The sequence below is a fragment of the Frieseomelitta varia genome, unplaced genomic scaffold, assembly GCF_011392965.1.
Source record: "Frieseomelitta varia isolate USP_RPSP 00005682 unplaced genomic scaffold, Fvar_1.2 scaffold_551, whole genome shotgun sequence".
Lineage (NCBI taxonomy): Eukaryota > Metazoa > Arthropoda > Insecta > Hymenoptera > Apidae > Frieseomelitta > Frieseomelitta varia.
This window is the reverse complement of record NW_025110314.1, coordinates 157,219-172,308: the sequence shown is the minus strand read 5'-3', so window position 1 is coordinate 172,308 and position 15,090 is coordinate 157,219. Positions and strand designations below refer to the sequence as shown.

Genomic DNA, 15,090 nt, shown 5'->3' with positions numbered 1-15,090 from the left:
AAAAAAAAAAAGAAATTCCACGTGTGTCCCTGGCCCAGTGGCTCCCAAATAACTATCCTACCGTGTGACACGCGGGAATTTCTATCGATGCCATCCGACTCGCCGTGAAAAAAAAAAAAAGAAAAAAAGAAAAAAATAAAAGAGACACGCGAAAAATGAAGAGTGGGTATCTCTTTTTGCGGGGCGAACCGATTCGCGGGAGAATCGATATCGAAAATTCGTGGGTGAACGACACCTGGGTGGTCGGGCAACCCATGAATCCTTGCGATCGATTATCACGAAAATGGAAGCTTCTATGGGGAAGCCTCTATTTTCAGGTTTTCGCCTATTTCCCTCCTGCCAAATTCGATTCCGATGTTTTCGCGTGTAAAGGACCGGTACTCGAACCTCCGCGTGGCATGTAAAACCGTGTTGCATCGTTGCTTCAGTTGGAACAGGTATTGCAAAACTGAGAAAATTTTAAACAATTGCGACAAAGAAACTGACACAATGATAAGACGTTATTGGGAAATATATTTTGATATGTTTATCTCATATTCATTCGGAAAATGTTTAGAGTGAAATAGTTTCAGCGCAGGGATTCAGAATTTGGAGAATACAATACGTATAACTTGACTCGAAGAAAATAATACACTCTGCACGTAATTATCCTCACTGCAATTTCACACCTTCGAATTTTCCAGTCTACCAATTAATTCGCCACACTGCGCAACTTCGTACTCGTAATATTCATCGTGACCAATAAAAAATTTCCTTTTCCATTTCTACTGAGTAATAATCCTCCCTCTTCTCTTCTATGTAATCCAGGCGTTAAGGGTGAAATATTCAAGACTCGCAGAGAAGAAAGAAGGAAAAGAAAAGAAAAAAAAAAAAAAAGAGAGGAGCAAAATTTGACACGTTTCTCGGCACAAGCTGCGACACAGTCTCTATATATGAAAAATACAGATGTACGAATAATATCCTGTCGTCTCTATCTATCTCCATCTCGAGCTCTAATATCGACGACGAGAAATTTGGGAGCCACTGACCTATACAAACCCCGTCGTCCATTCACGAGCGCACGTGCTCGGCTCGTGGGTGTATCGGTGGAGCGTCATCAGATGTGTTTAGATAGGCTTGCTTGGTTGGGCTGCTGCTGGGCCAGGTGAAGGGGGCAGAGGTGTCGCCATATGGGAAAAATCCTGACGGTTCATTAATAAAGGACACGTTTCACCTATCCATTCATTTGTAATAACATTTTCTCAGTTTTAAGTTATATTTAACTGTAACCCACGCGAAACGAGTTCAAAGAAAGAGACGAATTGTTGTATACGGTTCGGTCACTCGTTACGGTCCGCGCAAGGGGGTTAAAAATCAAGACTGACGATCGGTACACTGGTCAGACTGGTTGAATTTCTTGATATTCACGCAATAACAATTAGTATTCACATTCACAGCAGTTCGTTTGCTCCTTCCGACCATCAGAAACTATCGAAAATTGAATTCGAGAGTCAAACGTATCAAACAGCTTGAATTCAGCGTGTCGGTGAAAGAAGGTATCCGTGAAAGTTATTTAAAATTGAAATAACAACGGATCTAAGGAAACTATTCGAGAAAGGAACATCTTGCCAATAGCGGAAAAGAAGCAAACCCCTTAAGGTTGACGAAGTGTTCTCACTCCAACATTCGGAAGTAGAAAGAGAGAGAGAGAGAGAGAGAGAGAGAGAGAGAGAAGGAGGAAGATCGAGAATTAGGTCGAAACTCGTATATATTACGGATTGATCTCGCCACGATAAACGGAAACAGCGTGGAGTTTCGCGTGCGCTGGCATTAACGCGACCGCGAGCTGACACTCGACACACACACACACACACACACACACACACACGCATGCAAGTACGTACGTACGAACCCCTGCGCCACCGATGAACAATTATCTTACGAAGCTTAGGCGTCCAAGAGAGTGTGTAGATACTCTGGCGGAAATGGGTCGCCGTGTTACGGCCGCGGGTAAGTAAAGTCCTCGTGAAAGTTGCACGCTTGTTGACGGCCCACGATACACGCGTCGTGCCCACGGACCGTGCGCTCCACCCTCTGGTTCCTCTCTTTCTCTCTCTCTCTCTCTCTTTCTCTGTTCACGCAGCTCGTCGTCGGTTGAACGCCGGTTGACGCTGAAAATCGACGCCGACGCCCACTTAATCCTTCCCGTTTGCAAGATTTTCAGGAATACACTCTACCGTCGGCGGCTATACAATCGCTTGGAATTGTCGTCGAATTGTATGCAGTAATTTTCTGACTTACACCGCGTACCCGGCGGATTTCTCCACTTCGGCTATTATCCCCACATCTCGATTCTTTTCCCTTTTGTTTTTCGCATAACGTCGGATAACGATTCTTTCGTGCTTGTCAGAAACTCGAGGACAGACAGAGATATGCGTGTAACTTGCTGGCTGAGGAGTTCAATTTTGTAATTAGCGGCGGACTTAACCCCTTGTGCCCACGCGTTGCCCCAAATAATTGCAACATTCTCTCAGTTTACATTTAAATGTAACCCAAAACGAATGTTAAGTTTATTACTTGTTGACCATTTCTATCCAGCGAGTTCGAAGGAAGAAAGGCAGCGACAAATTGTTGTACACGGTTCGGTCACTCGTTATGGTCCGCGAACCAAGTTGCCAGCGCAACGGGTTGAACAGGTGAAAAGATTATGTACAAAAATACAAGTTTCGATTCCCCGGCGATTGCTTCGGCAAATGAAAAAATGAAATTAACTTCACACCGATTGAAAGATCGTGAAAAATGGATACTATGTTAATGTATTAATGCGAAACGAGCTGCGACGAGGAACGTCTGTAAATTGTCGAAAAAAAAGGAAGAAAGAAAAAAAACACGTAGGATTTCCAAACATAATTATATATCATTTATTATTATTAATATAATTTCCAAACGTATAACACGAAAACATGCCGAAACCTCCGTATAACGATTCGAATCCCACAAAGTAATCATTAGCTGCCGAATTTAATTCACGTTCAGAGTAATAACCATCTCTCTCAACAGAACCCTTTGCCTAACTCGCGTTAAAAACTAAAACAAAAAAAAAAAAGAAACCCTCCCCCCCCAAAAAAAAGAAAGAAAAAATTAGAGATCGATTGATCAAAACGCGAGCAGGAAGCGGCAGTTGGATTCTCGTGCGATGAAACACAGTGCCGTTGAAAAATTACCATTTCACCAACTCTATCTATCTCTTTTTCTCCCCATCCCTCCCTTTCTCTCTCTCTCTCTCTCTCTCGTTTTATATACAGCAGGCCTCGGAAACCGGACAAATGAATTTCTGTTTTCATCGGTAGCAAACGATTACGAGCAATTCATCGGCGCGAGCCCGTAAATTTCGCGGGAATCGATAACGCGACTCGTTTTTCGCCATTATCGTTAATGCGACGTCGCAAGAGAAACAACCCTCCCCGCAGCCAGCGACGATGGCACGCACACACACACACACACACACACGCGCTTAATAACCGGCCGTTTCATGGACTTTAATGGAATTGCCGCGAGAATAGGATACGTATCGGCCTGTGGACGAATACGTTTATCCTCTCTCTCTCTCTCTTTGTCTGTTTTGTTAACGCGAATTGGCAGAGGACGGCCAACACACTGAAAGGCTGACGCGCACGTACGACACATCGTGGACAATCGTTCGAGTCATTAACACTAGAAGCTACCGAAGCTAGCTTTCTACCAAGACCAGTCAAAATGGTCTTTAAAAAATATGCGAAAGATTGTTCTTATGTTTGTTGACTTGTTACTTTCTTACAAAGGGAATTCCACGTTACGTTTTGGTATCGATTAATAGGATAATAACGAGAAGTTGTACAAAACGGAGGAGAGAAACTGTTCAATTCGGTTGAAGATCACGAAATTTTACTCTTTGACAGGTGCCAGTCATTTTCACTGGTGTTGGTATAAGCAGCTACGTTACATTTTCATTTTGAATAAAGAAAAAAAAAATAAAAAATAAAATAAAATTCATTATATTACTCCCTTTAGTCATTGTTGCATAGGCCAGTACATCGAAGATAAAAGAATGCAACGTGAAGTAAGAATTTTAAGATAAAGTTGTCCAAACCAGCCATTTTCACTGGTAGTTCCAGTTATTAACTCATGGCGAACGCGAGAGTGCTCTTTCCCTTCTTTTCAATCGAGAACGCGTACTACCTCTTTGGTTTCTCATCGATGGGAGGAAAAACACGCGTATCGAGGCGTATCGATCGCTTTCGCTTCTTTGAACCCGGTCTTTTTCCCTTTTCCTTTCTTTTTCTTTTCCTTTTTTTGTTTTTTTTAAATACCGGCTGCTGCTCCAAAATTTAATATCCAAGCATCTCGCGAGCAGGAAGCAAAATTTCGCGAACGCTTCTCGTTGAAACGTCGCGATGGAGAATATGAAACGCAAGGCTTTGTCGATTTTTGCAAAATTGGACTCTACAGTGGACCGAGTTTCACGTCAACTTCAACTTTCGTCGAAGGTTTGATTCGAGTGCTTGTAGGAAACGTTGATACAGTAAAATTGGAAAACTGAAGTTCCTTTATCGAGAAACGGTCTGTTTTTTAAAAATCCCTCTTTAAATTTCATTCTCATAATTTTCCGAAATTTTGAGAAATTGAATCATTTATAATACCAATAGAGTTAATGCTTGGTGATACAATATTTCTCTTAATAAAGAGAAATATCTCCAAAATGAAATAGTACATTCTTTTTCTCTTTTCGTACGTTCCTGACATTTCGTGGCATTTCTTTTTGTTTCGTTTTTCCTCTTGCGGAAATTGAGTTTGAAAGTTCGTCAAGTGCACTTGAACTTGGTTAATTTCGTAGTGGACAGGTGTTCGCTTTGAAGTTTAGAACAGCATGAAATTCATACCGACCATGCCGCGGCACCTCGAAATTTTCACCGTTATTTAGCTTTCGATATTATTGGAAATTTCGTATGCTGTAAAAATTACGTACACCAAACATTACGTAAAAATTACGTACAATAAACATTACGTATGTTACGTATAACCGGACCCCGTAGATTCTCATACGTTTATAATAGGAAATTTAATAAACAGGATGCGCCACTTGGCACAACTTTTAATTAACTTATTATACATGCAGGCCGATGGAAAAGTTGCGACGTAACAATTAGCTTCTTGTTCTTGGAACTTTCGAAATTTTTCAATTTGTTCAACACTGAGTTGAATAAGAAAGGAAAAGGAAAAAACTATTAAAATATTAAACTATTAATATACACCTAGGTTCGACTAACAATTCTTTTTTTCAAATTCCGAGATTTTGAAAAACAAGAGGTTAATCATCGCACTACACGAAACTTGTTTGGTTCGTGGATAATTTAAATTATCCTATAAAGTAATTTATATAATTTTATATTTAGTATAAATTAATAATTAATTGTATAAACGAAATTACACAGAATAAAATTCGCTGCGCACACAGACTCCGTCTCCTCCCATTGTCAAGTTGAATTTTCAAACGCGGAAAATCACATAAAAAAATCCACTAATACCAATTCGCCTAGAAACACTCTGAACGAGCCGCACAATTTAAAAATTACAGCTGTATTCTTTCGTTCGTCGTCGAGTGTTTTCAAAGAGGGCGTTGAAGCGCATTCAACGCTTTTGCAAATGATCGAAGAAAAACCGACGAATAATATCGAGCGTTGGAATTGAGGGAAACATCATCGGAGGAGGACTTTTCGGGGTTGATGGCTCGATAAATTAACCGGCGACGTTTTAAAAACACTTGGTAAAATTGAGAATTGGCGGGCGTCAGGCTCGGCTAAAAGAAATGATCGAGGAGGAGGAATTCGTTTTAACTAGAACCCCTCGTAAGAAGTCCCTTCATCAGTAAGCAGAAAGTTAGATTAACTGGACTCGGCTTCGCAAGAATTTTTCCACGTCGCTGCACCCACCGTCCTATCCGAGCCAATTAAAGTATCCTTTATATTAATAAGTACTTTTTTTTACATGAATATCACGAAGAACGCGTCTTAGAGACACATCAAACTATAATTAGTCGTAATAGATAAAACTGAAACGGTGGAATTTCTTGGAATCGTGTGTAACATTAACTTGACTGATATTAATTATAAATGGATAATTCCTTAAATTCAATCAGTTTCTCCTATTTTGACGCTTCGGTAATCTTCTGGAGATTCTAGATTCTTTTTTTTTTTTTTTAATTACAAGATAATTTCTAGGACAATATAATTACAATAAAAATATCAGATCGTAATCATAATTAAATTATGTCATCTTTGGCACAATTTTATTAAGGTGATTTAGTTCTCGAATCAAAAATTTCCAATTCCCAATTTAATTTACTTGAAACCACCATTTTCTGAATATTCAATCGAAGTCGCAAAAAAAAATAAAAAATACTGCATTCCAGACACAGTGTATTTAAAAAAAAAAAAAAAGAAATAGCAAACAGAGAGTCTCGAGTCGCTAGACGGCAAAATACAAAATTGATCAAAGGGACGCTGAAGGAAATTACTCTTTAAAAATTCGTTGCATATTGCCGCGTCAGTAATCGCGCGAAAAGCGTGGAGCGTAGGAAAATTTAGCAGCGAAAAATCCACCGGCGTCCATTGTGATCCATTAGCACAACAGTTGCAACACGAGAACCTCTAATTATTTCCAGCGGCGTAGAATTTTGCCGCGTCCGTTCCTCCGGAGCAGCAGGCTGGACAGACACAAGCGGATTCTCGTCCCTTGTTGTAGTACAGGTGTCGTGCACGCGCGATCCAGCCCGCGATATCTCCTCCCGGCTGCTTAACGATAACGATCATAATAATTTAATTTAACAGGCTGCGAGAGAAGGAGGTCACAGTCGGCATCGATCTTCCCCGGAAAGTCCGCGAGATGCAACGAGCAAATATTAAAGGGCCACCCCCCCCCCCCGTCTTCCCGAGCCTTTCCTCGTACCTCCCACCCCCACTTTGCTCCTAATACCCACCCTCGTTTCTCCGCGTTTCGTTCTCTCTTTCGTTCTCTCGTGTCCCTCTTCGCCTGATTGCGCGAGACATGGCGATTTTTGGAATGGAATTTGCAACGGAGACACATTAGGACAATTGCCTGCGGACAATTTAACATTTGACCGCTTGCGCTGCGGACCGTAACGAGTGACCGAACCGTATATACAACAATTCGTCGCTTTCCTCTTGAACTCTCGTCGCGGCGCGGCATCAATGGATGGAAATTATTGAGAAACAGTAAATTTATTATCTGCTTCGCCTGGGTTATTACTTAAATGTATACTTAAAACTGTGAGAATGTTGGGGCAATTGTTGGGGGGAAAAAAAAAATTGTCGACGCGTCATTCCAACCGCAAGAGGTGACAAGTGATTTTTCACGCGGTAAATAATTTTATTCGATCACGTTGAACGTCTTTGTCACTTTTGGGAGAACGTGAAGAGAAATGTAATAAAAGGAGTAACGAAAGTTGTTCAATACAGAGAAAGCTTCGTACTATTATGATAGTAATGATTCTTTTTTGTAGAGTGAAGAGGATCAAGGCCATTCGAGGATCACCTCCATCTGTTTCAATAGAGTGATATATTTTTTGCTCCATTTAGCTCTCTCCTCCACCTATCTAACCTAACCTAATTTTCATCTTTATCGTATCTCTAACCTAACCTAATTTTTATCTTAAATCTAACCTAAACCTTACATCCAAATGAGCGATTCATTTTTAAGGTTAGGAATATTTCAGTTTTCATTCACGAAATCTAAGAAATCTCATTATTTATACGTTACGAACGAACTGCAAGTTATAGTCGTAAATTCTAATATATGTATGATTGTAATATGAGTTATAAATCACGATATGACGAAAAGCAAGTTTCTGCATTATTAACCCCTTGACATACGAATCAAATTGAGATTCGATATGACCAAAGAAATGCAAACTTAACAAAGATCATTTTTACACTCGTACAATTGTACTGCAAATTGTCATAAACTTACAAACAAAATTAATAATAAAAAATGATGAAAGAACAGATTAATAATTCGATAGCCCCTATAAAACGCACGACGTCTCATTCTATGTCAAAGGGTTAATAAACTACAAGTTGTAGTTACGACGATGGATTATTTATACGAGTATTAAAAATGTATCTGAATCATATTCAAAATAACCTCAAATCATATTCGAAATAACCTCCAAGTCAAGGTTTAGGTTAGGTTTAAGTTAAATTTACGTTAAGTTTAAGTAAATAAGGTTTAGGTTAGATTTAAGTTAAGTAGGTAGGGTTTAGGTTAGGTTTAAGTTAAGTAGGTATGGTTAGGTTAGGTTTAAGTTAAGTAGGTATGGTTTAGGTTAGGTTTAAGTTAAGTAGGTATGGTTTAGGTTAGGTTTAAGTTAAGTAGGTAGGTTATTTAGGTTAGGTTTAAGTTAAGTAGATAAGTTCCAAGGTTTCCAATATTCATCGCTAAAATCTACAACAGGAGAAATGCAAAACGGAGATGCGAGTGCGTCCTAGAAGCAGCGTTCATTCTCTCGACGCGCGACGGCAGTTTTTTTCCAGGGCTGAAGTATCGCGGACCTGGTTGTGGCGCGAGGATATAATAACGTTCAATTACCGCTTCTGTCTCGACGTTTAACGGGTCTCGAGACGTTCCGGGGAGGAGAGCCCGGATTAACGCTTGTTAGCAAGGTTAAAGATGCTGTTCTTCGTGACTCGGGGATTACTGGGTTGCGTGCGTGATAACGTGGCTTCAGGATGGAATTAACAAGAGTCGAAGTTATCAATTTGTAGGTTTAATGGATGTCTCGCGGATCTAAAACCCCTCGTGAAAAGTTTCCGATCGATCGTGATTCATTTTAACAACATCCTAAACAGTTGGCCTGACTTCAAAGGCGCCGAGTCCCTATTTTTCGACAAATTTCCTTTCGTTTTTCCCAAAAGTGCTTTTACGTCGAAGGAAATTATTTCCTATTACCGAATGATAAGCTTATAATTCAGCATTGCAATTCAATTATACTCGTTTTCAGTGTTCAATATAATTTTACGATTTCACTCGCAACGTTTCATTCTCATTTCCTTTTCCTATTACTGAAATAAAATTCCAAGAATTCTAGCCAGAATCGATAATCGTATAAAACCGAGAGGAAACTGCAACATTTCCAACGTTATGATAAACCACTGCTTGGTTCCTAATCCTTTGAGTGTTTTCCGGAGCACTGTACAAATAATCTCATAATCTTATAACAAAATGATCGATTCACTTGTTCAGAAGTTCAAAGAGAATAATATATCATGATGTAGTACAACACACAATGCACAATACAACATATACAGGTACATTATTCAAAGATGAACGCATTCTTAATTTGTCACATGCTCAGAATTCTGAACACTCGAAGGGTTACTCAATGAGTTTAAAGGAAACATCCCAAAAAAATCTACTAGAATCACTGACTCACCCTTAACCCCCAAACTGACCGATCCCAACATCCGCACGATCCGTGAATGTCCCGTCGTTGATCTACACACCAACACCGGAGCCACATCCATATTCATAAAACACACTCGTTAACAAGCCTCATCCAGCCAAATTCGCCGCGCAACGCGACGCGTATCAGCAACATCGAAAGCGCCGAGACGAAACAGGGGAGGAGGGAGAAGGTTCGCGAGAAGATCAAGCTACGAGATGCATAATTCCCCCTGGGCGGCCTCTCAAATTATATTAATCCACTGCCATCAAGAAATTGGAGCTCGCAGCGAGATAGATAGAAAGAGAAAGAGAAAGAGAGAGAGAGAGAGAGAGAGAAACTGCACGACATGTGTGCTCTGCATTTCCCTTGATCGATCTAGCGCGCGATACTAGCGCCCGCTTATCCACGATCTGATCGCGGATCTGGCTTCAACCTTTTTTCGATGATTGCTCCGAGCTACTACAGAAATAAGCGAAGGATGGAGAGGGAGAGACCTTCCCTCCAGAGGAATTTTCAAACAGAGGTTGGTAATTGGGTACGTACCGGGCTCTGGGTTCTCGTTGTTTATCCCCGTATCGCGAAATGAGTTTTCGAAATGAGCAACGCGGCGGAACGAGAAGACGCGTGTCGACGACAAACAAGATAGGGAACAAAAGGGAGGGGGGGGGGGCCAATTCTCGACAGCTTGTTATCACTGGCGCAATTTTGATTAGAATCTGATGTAATATTACTGATGAGGTTTTATTAATAATTGAATCTTTCACTGTTCGCGTGATTCAATCAGACTCAGGCAACGTAATTTCTAATAATAATTTCACGATAAATTCAACAAGTTATCGTCGTATCGCGAGAGAAATGTATTTAGAATGGACATGGAGATTCTCGAAATTTTTCGAAAATATTTCGCCGACGTTTTATCAATTCTTTAAACGAAATAGGCGATGAAAATACATATAATGTGATAGTGAACTGCTGTTACCACTGAGAGAAGAGTGGAGATCTACTTGTTCAGAGACATTCTATGTCAACTGAAAAAAAAAACAGTTTTTTTTTTCTATACACTATGTCTAAACAAAACTCTTCTTGCGAAGGACGACTATTGTAGCTCATTTCTAAAATGTTATTCGACATATCCTGAGCTACTTTCAATTTACAGCTCGTCGTTATCATTATCAATTATTTGTAAATATGTTTAAATAGAAAATTGTAAAGTATCGATAACAATACCAAATTCTAATAATAATAAATAACAAAAATAAATTGACTCGACAAATAATTCATATTATTCATATTATTGTTATTATTATTTCACTTGTTGTTAGTAAAATTGTCAATGTTATAAATTATTATCTTATTAATATATTTTAATCTTTTCGAAATTTCAGTGCCAAGTAAAAATTAAACTAATATTACAGTCGTTCGTTTGTATACTAATATCGTTAGTTTGGGAATTATTGTGCAAGAAAATCCAGGGATTACCAATTCTTGAAATTTCCAGGCACTCGAAGGTTGAACTTGTTTTGGTATGCTTATTGTGAATAGTATTGAAACGCGGGAATTAATGATGAAAACTCTACGCTATTTATCTTTCGAAATGAATGGCTCCACAATCGGAATATTACATATTATATTACGATATTTCACATATTATGATACCTCGCTTATGAAAAGGAAAAAATACCATAAAATGATAATTACCGTAAAATAAATTAAATGTTGTAACTCTTAGTTTGAATTGACGAGTATAAAAATGAGATATTACTTAAAAAATTAGTCGCATAAAAATTGCACAGACATTATGAAACTGAAAATAAAAGTTTAATTAGAGGGTGTAACAAAGCTCAACTCCATCTTATTCTTTCTGTAATTCAACCAGAACATAGCTGTGACACCGTGATTTGATGTTACAAGAAAAAAGAAAATTAATAATGAAACCAACCTCTCCAACTGTAGGAAAAATTCATTATGAACTCAAAAAGAAAAACCTCGAAATTAGTAAAAGAAAAGAAAATTTGCGTGTAAAGCGGAACCTCTCAAACAGCGGTTCAAACTTGTACAATTCTCGTTTACAGTAGTTAAACTGTAATCAAATATTGTAACATCTACAAGGAATTAGTAACACAACAAAATTTCTCTGCACGAGAGAGGAACTGAACCAACAGAAAATCGAAATTGCAAGAAAAATTCACGTCCTTGCAACGAGTCCTAAAAAAAGAACTTATACCTCCGAACGAGAACAATATCCCTGTCAGTTATAACTTTTCTGCAAGCCCAACCATCCCTGGCCTCGTTCAGTCTGCCCGCTGAAATACCCCGGAAAGAAAATCCGCGATGGCTCCCATCGGCGCGTTCGGATAGTTCTATGTTCCGGGAGAGTTATCGAACAAACGACGACGGTCGGAATAGGTTGGAATTTTTAATACCAGCGGACGCACGCTACTCTAGCAGCGACTGCGGCACCGAGTGACACAGCACTAGAACCACCCCTAAGCAGTACACCCGACACCCCTACACGTATTTCTAGAACCATGCACGGATGGTGAAGTCACTCACCGTCAACAAGAAGACAGGCCAACACCAGCAATCCAAGTCTCCAATCCATGATGATGAAAGTAATCAGTCAATGTACAACACCAGCTTCACAAACTTCGCTGAGATATACTTGTATTCACCAGTCTCACAGACGCAGCCTTGCGTCACACACAACGTCAGCTCACCGAGACGGCAGTCCACGCACTGTAACGTAGCCAAGTCAGAGGCACCTTGACGAAAAGGAGGGAGTAGAGCAAGCAGCGAGAGAGGCTCGAGAGGTCTGCCGGACTCCCCTTGACCTCCCTCTCACGAGAAGTCGCAGCACGCGTGACGATCGCGCGAAAGGCACGCGTCGCGAGGAAATAACCGCAGCCGGTTAGGCATTTGGGATGAGCGTGTGCACCGCACGACGATCGCGTGTCCAAGTGCCGCGACCCGCCAGGCAGGCTCATGCCACCCACTCCACACATACACACATACACACACACATACACACCCTCCCCCCCTCCATGTGACGCACGGCTGCCGTCAAGCGGAGCAGCAGCGTGGCCGAGCACCGCCGAAGAGAACCGAACGCGACCGAGCGCGAGTTGCGCCCTTTCAGGCACAATTGGTGGTGGGAGCGCGCGACGAGCTCGACGGTGGTGGGGGGCACGCCACGAGCTCGATGGTGGGGGGAGCAGGACACGATTCAGGAACGACGCGTAGTGACCTGTACCCTCGTCAATGCGTCCCTGAAGGGCTGACGATTCCGCCGATTTCCGAATTTGGTAAAACGAGATTTGCTCCCGAGCGAGACCAACTGGCATTCGGTGGGGTGATCAGACGACGACGACGGTGGGGACTAGACGAAGGAGACCGGAATCTCTTTGGGAATTTTTCTGGCGCACGTCGAAAGGGAAAGCGGTAAATAGAGGCGGGCCAGTGGTAATGATTGTGCGAGCGAGCCAAGCTCGGTGGTAATTAGGGGGGTGGCGCCGCTACCGCACCGGTCCTCTTTCTTTTTTACTAATGACTTGATTGTTCTCCTCAGCGGGATTTTGCTTTTCTTTCCTGGTCGTTCCCCGCCAGAGTTTCTCGTATTTCTTTTCCTTTTGGTGGGGAGAGGCGGGTTTGTCGAGCACCACCGACCAAGCACGGTTGTAATTGTTGATGTTCCCTTTCTCCCTTTTATTTTTTTCTTCTTTTCTTTTTTTTTTTTTTTTTTTTTGCCTTTCGCAAGAACAATTCCGCGGGAATTTCTGTGTATTTAAATACCGGACCTGGTGGGGAAAAAAAAAAAAAATTCCTACCCCGAGAGTGGAAAATTTGTTTCCCGCTTTTTATTCGCGCCCAAACGGGGACACGGTCTTTTGACGACTTAATTAGATTTTTGTTGCCCGACAACAGCAAAAGGATAGACCAGCAAACCCTTCCAGTTCTGCGCCCGCCCTTTCCCTTAATTATTTTCCGGATTAATCAACTTCCAAAAACCAACAACGAAATTAAGGAAACTTTTGGCCACAGGCACAAATCCCGTGCACTTCATTAATATGGTAAATATTATACCGAAAGTTTAGAGCCACGCCGGTTATATTTTTCAAAAATCTGCTGAATAACTTGGGATTTTGCTTATTATATTCGTTGTAGAAATCGCGCGTGTCGAAAAAAATTTTTTTCGATTTCTATTAAATTCAGGGATATTATTATCCTGATATCTGAATAATTAATTGCGAATTAATAGAATAAATTAACAGAATAAATTGACAGCGTGAGAAAATCGTGTAAGTTAGTCGGTTGGATCGATGGATCGACAGGAGGGTCGACGATATCACGGAAGGAAGAATGGGTTACACACACCCATAAACAAACGGAATCGCGTCAAACCGTGGAACCGCAATAACAAGCCGCTACAGTTATCGTCGCGTGTGCACTTGTGCAATTATGACCGCGCCAGGGGGTTGGCCCCTGCGATTGCGCTATCAGTGTAAGTTCTCCCGTGCACATGCAGGCATTTCTCAAACAGAGCAACGCCCGTAACAAGTATTTTTTCAAGTAATTTCTACCACGACTATTTTTGCTTCAGCGGCCGATGTCGCAGGCCAACAATTTTGGGAAAATTCAAGGGTATTACAAGTAATTGGCCGGGATAACAGGCATCCAGCTTTTTCTAATGAAGAGAAACATCGTGTAATTGATACCTACACACGGTCAATTGCCACGTCCACCTGTGTGCCGCGGTCACCTGCTTTGCATTTGAAAAGACACGTCGCGTCAACGACTACGGGTGTCGCGTAAAATTTGGCATGAAAAACGTGGACGAAAGAAACACAAGTAGACTTCAACTACCGAAATAATGAATATTGGAATAGATTTAGCAGACCCGAAATGATAAATTGGCCCAATTCTAACCAGTTGCACGAATATCAAATATTCCACGAAGATTTCTGTCACAGAAATTTTGCATTTCAACTGTCAACCAATGAAGGCAAACGAAGACCTTCGATTTACTTCACGCCTCAATTTAAAAATTCCAGTGTACCAAATCGAAAGAAAAGAAAAGACAAGAGCAGTGTGGAACAGTCAACCCTGAACAAAAGGGTTGCTTGTAAATCTCCGTGCAGTGCGATCGTTGCTATACGACAAATAAATAAAAAAAAGAGAAGGAAAGAAAGAAGGAAACGTAAACGAAGCGGAGTGGCACCTGAGCCCCAGAGCGGGCGAGACGCTGTTGAAAAATCGTGTTTCCCTAGCGTGGCAACTGGAGATGGTCGAAAATTGATTAAAATCGAGGCAGAAATCGAACAGGTGGCGATTTTTCAACGCGGACGCGGAACAATGTGTCGCTATTTTGCCTTGAAAACCGACCGAGGAATCGACGCGATAAATCTCGGCTGTCGGGGATCCATGTAAGAGCAAAGGACACACGCATGCGCGAAGACACAGTTCTAGGTTTCCACGCAAGAACGTCCCATTAGCGGCGAGCATTATTTCGCCGCACGATCGCCACCCCCCAGACCCAACCCCTGTCGATTTTCTGGTTGAGAGTACATCAATAGATATCGATTTTTTTCCCCTCTATTTTTTTCGAATTTATGCAC

At 41.1% G+C, this 15,090-nt stretch overlaps 1 protein-coding gene across 1 annotated transcript in view; it reads right to left on the bottom strand.

The window, feature by feature from the left end:
• The window catches only part of LOC122533757 (cell adhesion molecule 2-like), a 62,717-nt gene extending 50,266 nt beyond the window's left edge, over window positions 1–12,451 (bottom strand). Inside the window, exon 1 of the mRNA XM_043663775.1 lies at window positions 12,032–12,451. Within this exon, the coding sequence (XP_043519710.1) occupies window positions 12,032–12,080 (49 nt within the window). The 5' untranslated portion in view covers window positions 12,081–12,451. The remainder of the gene's footprint in view (window positions 1–12,031) is intronic.
• Between the last annotated feature and the right edge of the window lie 2,639 nt (window positions 12,452–15,090).